We start from the raw sequence: 12,467 nt of genomic DNA on the forward strand, positions 1-12,467 counted from the left end.
CGGTGGCATCACAGCGGAGAAATTTCTTGTCTTGCAGATGAAGGATTCACTAATAAATCTTCAGAATGGCATCGGGTCCCGGGACTTCGGGTCAGATCCAGAGGAGAAACGGAAACGTTTCCACTAACAGGCAGGAATGCAGGAGGCCAGAGGACGGTGTGCAATATGTGTAAATAGGATATATAAATATATATATACAGAATATATATATATACAGAATCTAAATATATATATTATATACAGATTTTAAGAGGAAAAAAAAAGCCTACGTATTGAGAGGAAGGAGTGACCTCCAACACTGGCTGGAATGGAGCGTCCCGGTGGCAGCGTGGTGTGTGCGTGTGTGGGAGGGCTGTGCTCTCCCGGCGCTGAGGTGCGCTCAGGGGCTGAGTGTGCGCCCCTGGGCCCGTGCACCACTCTTCTGTAATATTCCTGGCTGTTTGTCTGTCTGTCTGTTTAGTTTTTGTTGTTTCAAAGGGAAGCATCACAGTGAGTGCCCACCCCCCACCCCGCGCATGAAGGTCCCTGATTGACTCTATTTATCTACACATTAAAAGGGGACACTGTCAACTTGCTTACCTTGCTGGCTTCAGGGCTGAGAGGTTTTGGCGATGGCCGTCAATCCCGTACAGAACTATCGCACATCTGGAGCGGAGGCCTCCGGAAGGATTGCCGTAGGTCTGCAGAGAGCAGCTCTCACTGGCGCTCACCTCCGGGACTTCTTGGAGCAGAAATACCATTTGGTGCCGTGGCGGCCAGCCTGGGCACAGAGAGCACAGCACAGAACGTGAATGAGCTGAAATGCTTTCTCCAAACACTACTTCGCCACCTCCTGTTATTGATACTGCATTAATAGCCAAGGAGATGGTGGGGAGGGGAGTATCTGCCTACAAGGTGCATGGATGGAGGAGAGCCACGCTGCAGGAGGCGTCTTCCCATCCTTTGACAGTGTCCCCTTTACATTTTCTGCACTCCTCTGCTTCTGTGTGCTTGGGCCCCTGCCATTAAGCCATCCTTGTGCTGACGATCTGCATCGGTGCTGAAAAGGGCTACTACCTGCGCTACTCCCCACTAGAGAGGGAGTACTCCGATTAAAATGAAACCAAAATTAGTATTGATTAGCAACTGCTCCCACTACTATGCTCAAAACATTTCCCTCCTGCCCCTGGTCTGCGAGACCATTTTGCTCGTAGCACCGAGCCCTTACCTGTCTCAATCTATGGGAAAACATTAGGGAGAAAGAAACAAATTCCTTCCCTAGGCTAACATGACTGCATCTGTATAGCAACAAGGCCTCCAGAAACCCAGGAGAGGGTAAGAAGGGCCATGGGGACCAAAAAAGAAAAGAAGAAAGGGCCTGTCAGTGGGTGTTAGGCTACACCTGGAGCGGTGGCCACCGTGTGAGGCCTCTGCCTGCTATCCTCATAGGTTTGGTGGTGAAATAATTGCTTGGTAAGCAAGGCAAGTGGTAGAGCTGCATTAAAAATAAAATACGCATTTTTACTTGTTCTGGGGAGAATTCCAGACTCCCATTAACAGCCAAGTGCCAGAGAGGGGCAGGGAGGCTGCACTGTGCAGTGTACCAAACACCACTGCGACTGCTCATTTCAAAGTTTAATAAATGCTTTTTCATCTTACCCAGCCAGGCAGATTAGGTGATGTGAGGCCTTCAATCTCCACCTTGTTCAGCGCCACCTTTTCCACCTTCTGAACGGCAGGAGGGAGCAGCTGCACGTCCCCTTGCGCACACGGTGCAGTTGCAGCTCGTCCGTTGTCTCTAACTCCATTAGGCACTGAAAAACCAGGGGACAGGAGGGTGAGTAACTGGTCTTGGTATCTCTGTACCAGAGACTCTCCTCCGCACAGCTGGGTGACACAGCGGAGTCCAAGGAAAACCCTCCCAAGCCCCCGCTTGTGCATTCCAATTAGGAAAAAGTGACATATGTAGAAGTAACTCGCTGATTTGTCCCAACTTGCCTGCAAACTTTTGTGACCAAGTGCTAAATGCAACACGTCTCGCATGTGAAGGAGTGTGGATGAAGGCAGGTTATCAAAAAGACATTTAAGAATGTGAAAGCAAGGTAAAATTGGGAAAAAACAAGCCTTGGCAACTACAGAGTGTGAGTATTTATGATTATTTATTTAATTTAATGCTGCTGACTACTGTACTGCTCCCTGACTTGTTTCCAGGGAGGCTGCTGAAATAGCTACTGTACAATGACACTGAGGTGCTTGTGCCTGGGAAGGGCAATTCTGCGGCTCCTCTTGGGAGAGGAGGGCCCCATATCTATATCTGTACGTATATATATCTCTCTCTATATATATAGATATACATCTATTCCCCCACTGGGACTTGTCCCACTGGCCAAGAGTCTTATTTTCCCCATCAGCCACTTGCACAGTTACTAAGCACATCAAAATCTCCTGCTGCCCATCTTCCCCTTTTCTAGAATTTAAATCGAAGCACCAAGAAAGATGACAGAGAGGAATCCCTGTGCTTGCCACCTTGTCCGTGCTAGAAAACAAAAAGGCTACGTTTGGAGAGGGAAACCTGCAATGTGGGGTCTCAGCCTCCTTGCCAGGAGGATTTTGTACATAGAAAAATGCAACCCATCGAAATGCAGAGAAAGCCAGCTGTCCAAGAGGGTCAAAAAGAAACGGTGGTGTTCAGAGCTGTGTTCTTACCAATTTCACATTCTCTTGCTAGTTATGGAGACAAGAAATCCAATAGCTCATCCATGCATCAGTCTTTTCTCTGCAGCATTCCTCCCGATCGCCGTCGCGTTAGATTCGAGATGCTCCCACTGACATGGCTTCCTTGGGCTTGGCCCTAGAGACAGAATTGCGCAAGCTTAGTTAAATTAATGTGAATCAACGCAGAGGCAGCTAGAACTATCACAAACACGAACATTCGTTCTGCCCACACATTACTTTAAATTGGGTTTAACACGTTTGACGTACATACTGACACACAGCTGCATTAAATCACTCAATAAAGAGCCTAAGGGTGGTGGTCACCATACAGAACCTTGTCCATGCAGTGCCCTTCAGACAGCGGAACGTTTCTCCTTGAGGCCTGAGGTTTCTTTTCTCAGATTCCTAGTTATTTACTTTCTTTGGGTAGGATTCACAGTCTTTCATCGCCTCCTAATATATCACAGCATTAATAAAAGTGAAAAAGGCAAGGCCTTAAGGCAAAACCCCCAATGGCACTAACGGCGAGGGCTGAAACAAAACCTTGGTCTGTGCAAACTAATGCCAACAGCTGTAGCCTAATTCTTGCCAAGTAAGATGCTTCCTATTGGGAGAAGGGATGGAAGGCTCTGATTTACCAGTCTGTGTGTCTCACCTGTTCACAGGGGAGAACAACATCCTCATCAATCCCAGCTTGATACCAACTGGCCTCTGACAAATACATTGTCTGCTAATACTTACCCTAAAAGAGGCATTTGGGCTGTGGCATCTGGGCTGAGCAAAAAGGGAGTCTGAGAGCTGGATAACTGCTGTGCAATCTTGCGTTCATAAAGTAGATACCAAGCGTATCTAGAGCAGCACCTGCGTGTAAAGTCTGCAAAGGACCAAAAAGACACAGGTTATTTCATTCCACTTAACAAAGGTACCTGCAATGGGAAGAATAGGAGCTTAGCTATGAATTAAGCAGAGAGCCGTGCTTTCTGGGTGCTCAATAATTAAGCGATAATCCAAGGCACGCTTCAGTCAGAAAACTCTGATATTAATTAAGTGCTGCTAACTTCTGCATAAATCCATTCTGTCTCCCTGAAAGTCCTTTGGGAGAAGAGAAGAAATTCACTCCACTTTGATCTCTCCTAATGCATCTCAATTATGCAGCTGACATAGACCATCCCTGTCCCTTTCCTGGTAGCTTTGCCATCTCAGGCATCATTTTTTGGGGATCCTACAGCCCGTAACTAGAGGAGAGAGACAGAGAGGGCAGCCTGCACCTTTCACACCACCCAGCGCTAGGACACAGTGCTGGAGGTCAACCCTAAAAAGTCCAGCACTGCTAATGCGGAATCAGCTGCACAACAGGGATTAGTGGAGCAGCAATTCAGTCCTGGGCAGTGAGGTCTTTCTGTGCTACCAGGAGGGAGAAAACGTTTGGGACTCCTCTTTCCCTTGGGTTCATTTACACCACTTCCTAGTTCAGTGGTGGGGCAGTACGCAGAAAAGCAGAGTCCGTAACAAAGGCTTCAACACAACAGTGCCCGGCTCAGGGGAGGCGATTCTGTCACGTTTGTCAAGGCGGCTGCCACCGTCCCCCTCTCGACAGACCTGCTTTCTGCACTACCTGCCAAACTCCAGAGGGATCTGTGTGCCCGATCTCTCCAGGTTTGCTGCCGCGGGACGTTCCACGGCGCAGTCACATGGAGCCCGGCTTAGTCTTTTCAGACAGTCTCAGCACTAGTTACAATACACAACAGGGGCTTGCTAAAAACAGTACTCGAAACAGAGACTCTTAAACCAAAGCACCCGAGGTAAGTGGCTCCCAGAAGATCTGTGTTGGTGTAGTTTCCGAGAGGCGGCTCTGCCGATCCCTGCCCGGCATGCTCTGATCTCTGTGCTTTGCAGCCTCCACAGCACCGGTCTCTCTGTGCCATAATACCTTTATTTTTCTAGATGTGCACACTGGCCAAATAATCTAGTGTCTTTATCGACTGCCGATTATTTCCCTATCTAGCCAGACAGCATGGGCTTATCTCTGAGCGCGGATCCGCGCTCCCCTCTCCCCCGTGTTCTGCAGTGCTTGCTGTGGCTTTTCCCTCCCGCTCACACCTTTGCTGCCAGACAATCATTCCCTTTGTCGTAGACGGACTGACTGGTGCTGCCCCGCTCGCCTTTCCCTGCCGCAGTCTGTATGCTCTTTAAGTGAATGTGGTTTTATTTTTTTTCAGTAGGGAAAAGGACTTCCTTCTGCTGAAGGAGTTATATTTGCACATGGCTCAGAGAGGTTAACTCCTCTGGCCGTTTCTGTTACCTCACTCATTTAGGCCAATTCCATTGCTAATGTTAAATGGCCACCTTCCCCTACCCAAACTCCAAGAATAGTTAGGGAATAAAACCACCGTGCAGCTCAGGTTCCAGAGCCATTTGGTGGTGTCTCAGTTTTGGCCCAAACTGCCCCGGCGGCACTGGGATTTGGGAGAGCGGCTGTTACCTGTGCCACACGCGCGGTGTTCCCGTTTTCGCGAGCCCACCACCCTTGCAATAGCCCTTAGCAGATTCGGAAGCACTAACCCGGCTCCTGGACGAGCTCAGCAGGGAGGGAGGAGCAGCAGATCCGTTCACGTCACGACGTGGCTGTGGCACCTCGGGGACGTTTCCATCCTCACCCCGTTCATCTCCCGTCACGTGGCTCCAGGGCTGGATAAAGCTGCTAAAAACCTGGAGCGTCTTCTCCCCGCCCGAGGCCCTGGAGCCTCCAACCCCAGCTGCTGTGCGTAACTGCAGATTAACGCGGATCTCCTCGCGTCGGCGAGGAACGGGAGTGGGTTGTACAATCACCCGCAGGCGAGCGCCTCCCTTGGGGCCGTCACCCCGAGCCCGGGCGGCCGGGGCTGCTGGCCAAGGCGCAGACGTGAACTCTGGGACGATGGGGAGGGGAGGAACTGTGCTTTTGTTTTAGGAGTTGTCTAACTGTCATCAACTTTGCGCTGTGCGCAAAATGTGATTAAACGATAATGAGACTTACCTGCTAGAACCTAGGAATTGTAAAGGCTACGCAGCCGAAACGTAATGTAAAGTAGCTAGTACAATGGAAGTACGGTATAAATTAAAAAAAGAAAATCTATCAAACAGACAGCGCGACTCGTGAGTGCTTTGTTCTTTTTATTATCCTGCCTATTCTAAAGTCTCTTCTGTCCATTTCCAAATACAGAGTCTTTTCAGAGACCAACCAGAACCATCTCTTCCAGGACACAACCTGCCTTTAACACCATCCAAACCATTTCTCCTGCCTAGACCAACACAGGGCAATAGTCACATCTGCAGGAACCGGAAAAGTGAAAGATAGGTCCAAAAAAAAGCATCTCGAAGAGATGCGAGTCAGATACCGGAAGGTGCGGGACTAGAGGATGGCCCTTCTCTACCACCTGAGGTAGCTCTCCAGAAGTTCTTGGTTTACTCCTTTTTCTGACTTAACATGACGACACCAGAGGGTTATCAACGCTTCACAGGGACTGAGGGGCAGGGTCAGAGTGGGAGAGAGGTTACGTGACCTTACCTGAAAATCGCTGTGGGTGTCAATGCCATGGTCAGTGACTGAAAATCTGGAGTTACAATTAGTCCCTCCACTGTTGCTGTGGGTTTAGATTTAGGATTATGCACAAAATTGCACCGAGGCCGGGCAAGTTGGCCTCGGGAAAGCAAAGACACCCAGTTGAATTCAAAGAGGAGCTGCTTTTTCCCCGTTTGGATATTAAGTTTTAAGGAACTGGTGCCCAGATCACAAGTCTGCTTCATCTGGAAAACCCGCTCGAGTTGCCAAACCTGGCGCTGGACTCGAGAGCGATCCTGCCCAGGAGGCTGCACTGTAGGTGCTTTACTGCAGTGACACCCACTCTAAAAAAGGGATTTTGAACAACTGCCAGTTAGAAATCTGGCCTGGGCCTGACTTACTTACAAATGGAGTAATATCTATGATTTTAGCAACACATAAAAAGCAGCAGAACAAAGCAGAGGGAATTCCACCGGTGGGAAGCATGCCTTGATACACAAGCACTTGGTAACTATTTAGAAGCGGTCAGTGTAGCAAAATTTGTCAACTCTGGCAAGCAGTGCAGGCTCCATTGCAGTAAGGATGCAACCACGTCTGCTGTGTGAAGAAAGCCAAGCCTTTCCCCATTTTGTCTTAAGATACAGTTCCACCCCAGCCAATGTTTCTGCCCTTCTTGCAATCCTAGTTGAGCTCAACTGATCGGTATTTGAGGCCATAGAATCGTTTTTACTCTGCTTAATACACGAAGATTGAAAAGGTAAGTTTGGGTAGGAAACACTGAATTTACAGTGTGATTCTTGTGCAGCAGTGGATCATTTACAACGAGTGCTAACTGTTCAAACCACTGACTAATTATCACAAGAAAGAATTACGATTAAGTAGGCAAAAGTGAGCTTTTTCTGTGTATTCCTCTAGGTGGTGCCACACTATAGTATGACAAGACAATCACAGTTAGGAAAAGTACAACCATTTTACAAAGCTGTTCCTCCTGGGAGGGATACGCACCCTGGTTATTTTGCCTGCCCTTCCTTTCGGGGTTTCCCCAGAAATAGGTGCCGCATACCTTGTCCCACTGGCTCGCCTGTTGTTGCAGAACGTGGCTCCGCAGGTTATTCCTATCACTGTGTCTCTGTCTACGTGAGGAGTGAACCTGCTATGCAAGGCAAACGGAAGGAACTAAGAGTTTTGACACTTGCTAAAGGAAAGGGATGAGTCCAGGGGATTCTTATACTTACATCATACTGCTTAGGATCTATATTCTGAGTTCCCTCCTTCAGAAACAAGCGTGAACATGGCACAGGGGCTCATCCTACCATACGTTATCAATCATTCTAATGCATTACAGCCCTTATCCTACTCTGCCTGTGCATAGGCAGTGCCAAGTCCAGAGCAACAAGTAATTAATTAAATTCTTCCTGTTTTAACACTGATAAGACTGCTTGGGCTGTAACACATGGTGGTACATCATCGTACGATGACCTCATTCTTGGTCCTGCAGGTTGGAGAACCATGACATACACACCCTTTACCTCTGCAATGGAGAAGTAGCGTATTTAGCAAATAAAGGTGGCAGTGACAGCAGCTAAGAAATGACACTTAACATTTACAAAGTCATTAATGAGGTGGTGGGACTGAAACCTGGGAAGGAGCCGTGCTGCCCACATCCCTGCGCCCTTTGCTCCGCGTGCTTCAAAAGAAGAGTCCTTCAGCAAACGGGCTGGCGGCTCAGAATGGAGTCATGAGGCCAAAGTCAAGGCTGTACAGAGTCCAAGGCAAACAGAGGAGAATTTACATTTCCCATATTTCCTCCTGACGGCGCAGAGCTCCCCCTCAAACCCGGCTGGCGAGACACAGTCCTTCTGTCTTCAGAGCCCCTGCAAGTGAGAGAATTCCTCTTGGAGCGCAAGCCATCTGACCTTACCAAAGTGAGAATTCATGAGCATGATAACTGACAGGACGTGAACAAGACTTTAAAATATCTAGATTTTGGTCTTCTGCACAAAGTCCTTCCTAGCAGGCGTGGCCCACTGCAGGAAGGCTGGAAGGCTGGCAGAAGAAAGCCGTGATCGAGGGTTTCCTCGTCACCTACCTTGGTGCCGTTCGTTGTGCTGACTCCTCTCTGTTATTCCTCCACAGGCACGGCACAGTTTTCCTTGTTTTCTGATGGAATCGCAAGATAGTCTGTCCTGTAGTTGGAGGGAAGGAGGAAACCATGACCTCATGTGCTACAGTGAAGAAAACAGTTTGGGTCCATTCGCCTTTACAGAGATGCTGAATGCCTCTCAGTAGCTCTAAGGTGACAAATATCACCTGTAGAAGACGCTCGCAGTACGAAATGCTCCTTGGTGTAGCCAGAAGCAGACACTGAGTCTTCCCTACTGTACAATCCTACACATACAGCCCTCTCATCATGTGCAAAAAGCACCCTTATCCAAGCCAAGTACGTACAACGACAGGAGCGGGCCAGTATAGAAATAGGAACATCTCTGCGGCGTCAGCTGCACTTCTAGAAACAGCCCTTCAGCTCTGCCCAGTTCCAACTGGGCCGCTTTGGAATCCCACGCACTGCAGCCACCCTCCCTACCTGGCAAGTGCACTGTGTCTTTTGTGCTCCTAAACGTCAGGATGTTTCCAGATATACCAAACATCACTAGAAACGTGCAATAGCAAAGCTCAGCCTTCCTGCAGTCTGATCTGGACTGAAATATCTGAAGAACCCGTGGAGAACAACTTGCATCTGGAGAGATTTCACACTTACGCATTTTCCTGTGCAGCCTCCTCTGCCTTAGAGACTTTCCTGTAGCAATAGACCATTTCTATCAGCAGCCACAAGGTGAGGAAGACCAGCAGAATATACATCATAATTTCAGAGATGACTGAGGTGAAGTCTTCTCCAGCTGTTAAGAAAAATGATATAATCTCTGATCATTCACAACACGCAGCTATCGGAGCAGAGCAGCTCCACTGACACTTTCCACCCTCATGTCAGTCACCCTTCCTAATCCACCTTGCCAGAGATACCCAGTGCCACTACACTGTAACGGGGGAAAAGATGAACAGGTGAGGCTGCCAAGAGAAGATGCCAGGAGCGATCCCACTGCGTGTTTCCAGCGGGATCAAACATGCTCAGTCTTGCATGTGTCTTGTGTTCTCTGCCGCCCACACATTCACACAGATTGCTCACCGTTAGCCTAACTCATCCTCACTGTTTCCTTTGTGCGTCCTACTCGCTGGTTTTACTCGACTGTATTGTGCCACCGGTGATTTGACAGAGACCAAAACACAGAGATGCTTGTGGAGGAGAAGGGAAGACAGCAGAAAAAGATGAGGGCTAAAAGCTCTTGTCCCTCTCCAAAGAGAACAGCACAATTCCCCCTGATTTCTAACAAGCCAGGATTTCAGCACTGAACTGAGCAAAAGCAAGAGGAGCAGAAAGACTCGGGAGCGCTGCAAAGGGAGGGTGGATTGGGAGAGGGTGGAAGCACGAGACCGATACCAAAATGGAGAATGAGAGGGAGGGGGTGGAAGCAGAAGCTGTGGCAACCCTGGCAAAGGCTGCGCTGCAGCATCCAGAGTCACCAGGGGAGAAGTGAGGATTCTGAGCAGAGAAACTGGAAAGCTCTGATTCTTATGCCTGCCCAGCTGCTCCCAGCTGTTGTTGCAGCCTGCCAAGCTCATCACACCCTCCAACATTCACACAACCACTCTGCGCCCAAAAAGCACAACACGCTTTGTGCCGGTCCTCGTACCCTCCTCCACCACCGTGAGGTGGATCCGTCTGGAGCTTGTGAAGAGCGGTCGGTGGATCTCGAACTCAAACTCCCGGGTGATGTTACAGGTGTAGATACCCGAATCGTTCAAGGTCACGTTTAACACAGTGATGGATACATCCTGCATGTCTTTACTCCCATTCCACTGTATCCGACCACTGAAACGGCTTTGAAATTCATGGTTCGTTTTCCTGTACTCGTAGATCTGTGAGGAAATGTGAAGGGGAATTCTGATTAATCACCGATACATATCTCAGACAACATCATCCCCTGGCTACACTTGTGTATGTTCTGGGCTATGGCTTCCTTAGTAACAGCAGCTACTCATATTCTATCATCCTTTACCTCAAAACCTCAGACTACTATACAAAAGACAGAAAACGGAATTATCTCCATCACAGACATAGAAAAACTAAAGCACAGAAAAACAGAGACACGTGGATGATGACATGAAAGATCAGCAGTGGAACTGAAAGCCAGGATCCCGCAGTCAGTCTGCCTGCCTGTCGGTCACTGCACGAAAACCATCTTAACAAGGAACCACAGAATAAATAGAGCGAAGACAAACAGTGGTTTTCAGTATTGGGATATTCAGCTGGAAGGGAAGTGTTGCAGGATAAATATGTCAGTGCGAAAATGGTACATCAGAACAGAGCTTGGGTGGCTTTCAGACCTGATCTCTTGCGGACTGCTGGCTGACCACAGTCCCCAACATTAAACCGCCACCCCAGCTCAGCTCCGTTAACATTCTTTGGCTGCCACTGGCAAACGTATCACCCGTGTCACTGAAAGTGAATTCCCAGCTCACTCCTTAGCCCCGTCCCTTCAGTTTTCAGACAGTAGGAGAATATTTGTCATCTTGCCTGGCCCTGCTCAATTGCGATGAAGTGCAACCACTGATCACACCCATGTAAAACAGCCCAAAAGAAACGTGCACTCAGCTGTTACCTCATTCCCCATTTTACCATTCTTTCCTGAAGTCCAGTTGTCCCTCATCTGTATGATTCTTGTTTTGATTCAGTCTGAAAACGACTTTTACCTTTTCCTGACAGGTATCCAAACCAGCTCACAGTCAGGATACCACCGCTGCTTTCCCTGGGGCTGAAAGAAGTAAATCCTGTCCTACAGATTTATCAGAGCCCAATTTAACCTCCAAAACACAGCTCTGGGATTTCGAAATGTCAAAAGAAGGGAGACTTAGACAAGGGTACCAGGTGTCACTCCATACTTCTGTTTCCCTTCCATTCTAGACCTCCTGTATTCAAGGAATGGAACTCGGAACTGACCTTCATGTACATACAACCCCGAATGTCTGAACTCGACAGTACATTCTAGCTTTTCCTGCCACCAGTTCATGTGTGGAAATCAGCTAAGCAAGGAGAAGACACTTTAACTACTGCTCAGAATTGGTGCTGTGGAACCTCTGGGTGAAAATGCTACAAAATCATGAAGATCTGCAACTTAGAGCCAAACTCTCCTTCCCTTACACAGTCTTTTTTGGGATCCCGCTGTGTGACAACCTTACACTCTCATAGGTACCTTCTGGTTTCTCCCACGTGGGTTCACTGGACTGTGTTTCACAGTAAGACCTATGAAAACAAGGGCTCAGCTACCAAACATACATACAGGTTCATCTTTTCCGCCCTCTGGCCTGTAGAACCATTCCACCATTGTGCTGGCTGTCACCTCTTCCCTCTTCATGCAGGAGATGCAGAGCAGCTTCATGGACTTGCCTTGGACAGCCTCTGTCTCGGACGGAACTTCAACACATACTGCACAACAAAAACCAGCTGGGGAGAAGGAGCAGCAGAGAAGACAGAGAAGTGTAAGACGAAACCAGAGAGACATCAGTTATCATTTATGATCACACCATCCCCAATGGAAGATAATTTGATTCATTACTAGCACCCTCTGACAAGAGATAAGCCTCAAATGTTACATTTTACCAAGCTTCCTTCACTGAGACATAAATAATTCATAATAATTAACAGAGGGTGATCACTTCATGCAGATTCACCTCTACAGCATCTGCTTTGCCACAACTTTATTTTTTCCCCGTCTAATTAATGCCACTTCAGAGGCATTGTTGCTTCTCTCCTGTGCATGCTGAGCATGCTCCTCTTCCAGCAGCAATTCCAGCGTGCAGGGACAGCTCGCGCTTCGTGCTAAGTTCCAAGGCCTGGATGTTTTAATGTGGCAACGCGTTCAATCCCGACGGGGAGGATTCACCACCCTTCCTGTTTCTAGGTTTCATAAGCAGTACTGGGAAGCAAGGGGCTTGGACTCGAGTAAATTATCAGCAGGAGGAGTTATTGATTTTACATGAATTCCCGTTCAAAACGCTTCTGACTCAATCTGTGCCAACTATAAAATTTTGCTCTCCCAAACAAGACAAAAATCATTTGCTGTGAAGCGACATGCTTGATAAAAAAAGGAATGCTTCAGCACGATATCTCAGACTA

General features: G+C 48.2%; 2 protein-coding genes across 8 annotated transcripts in view; one reads left to right on the forward strand and one right to left on the reverse strand.

The window, feature by feature from the left end:
• The window catches only part of GRAMD1B (GRAM domain containing 1B), a gene marked incomplete at both ends in the record, with an annotated part of 79,140 nt that extends 79,013 nt beyond the window's left edge, over nucleotides 1-127 (forward strand). For all 7 annotated transcript variants that reach the window (XM_080357933.1, XM_080357936.1, XM_080357935.1 and 4 more), the window contains one exon: nucleotides 38-127. In XM_080357933.1, coding sequence (XP_080214059.1) covers nucleotides 38-127 — 90 coding nt within the window. The remainder of the gene's footprint in view (nucleotides 1-37) is intronic.
• Nucleotides 128-8,357: 8,230 nt separating this feature from the next.
• On the reverse strand, nucleotides 8,358-11,730 carry SCN3B (sodium voltage-gated channel beta subunit 3; the record flags this gene model as incomplete). The annotated part of the gene is made up of 4 exons (XM_080357961.1): nucleotides 8,358-8,421; nucleotides 8,994-9,132; nucleotides 9,985-10,210; nucleotides 11,632-11,730. 4 exons carry the CDS (start codon nucleotides 11,728-11,730, stop codon nucleotides 8,358-8,360), a joined length of 528 nt encoding a protein of 175 aa, XP_080214087.1.
• Nucleotides 11,731-12,467: the final 737 nt, after the last annotated feature.

This window comes from Nesoenas mayeri, assembly GCF_963082525.1.
Source record: "Nesoenas mayeri genome assembly, chromosome: 22".
NCBI lineage: Eukaryota > Metazoa > Chordata > Aves > Columbiformes > Columbidae > Nesoenas > Nesoenas mayeri.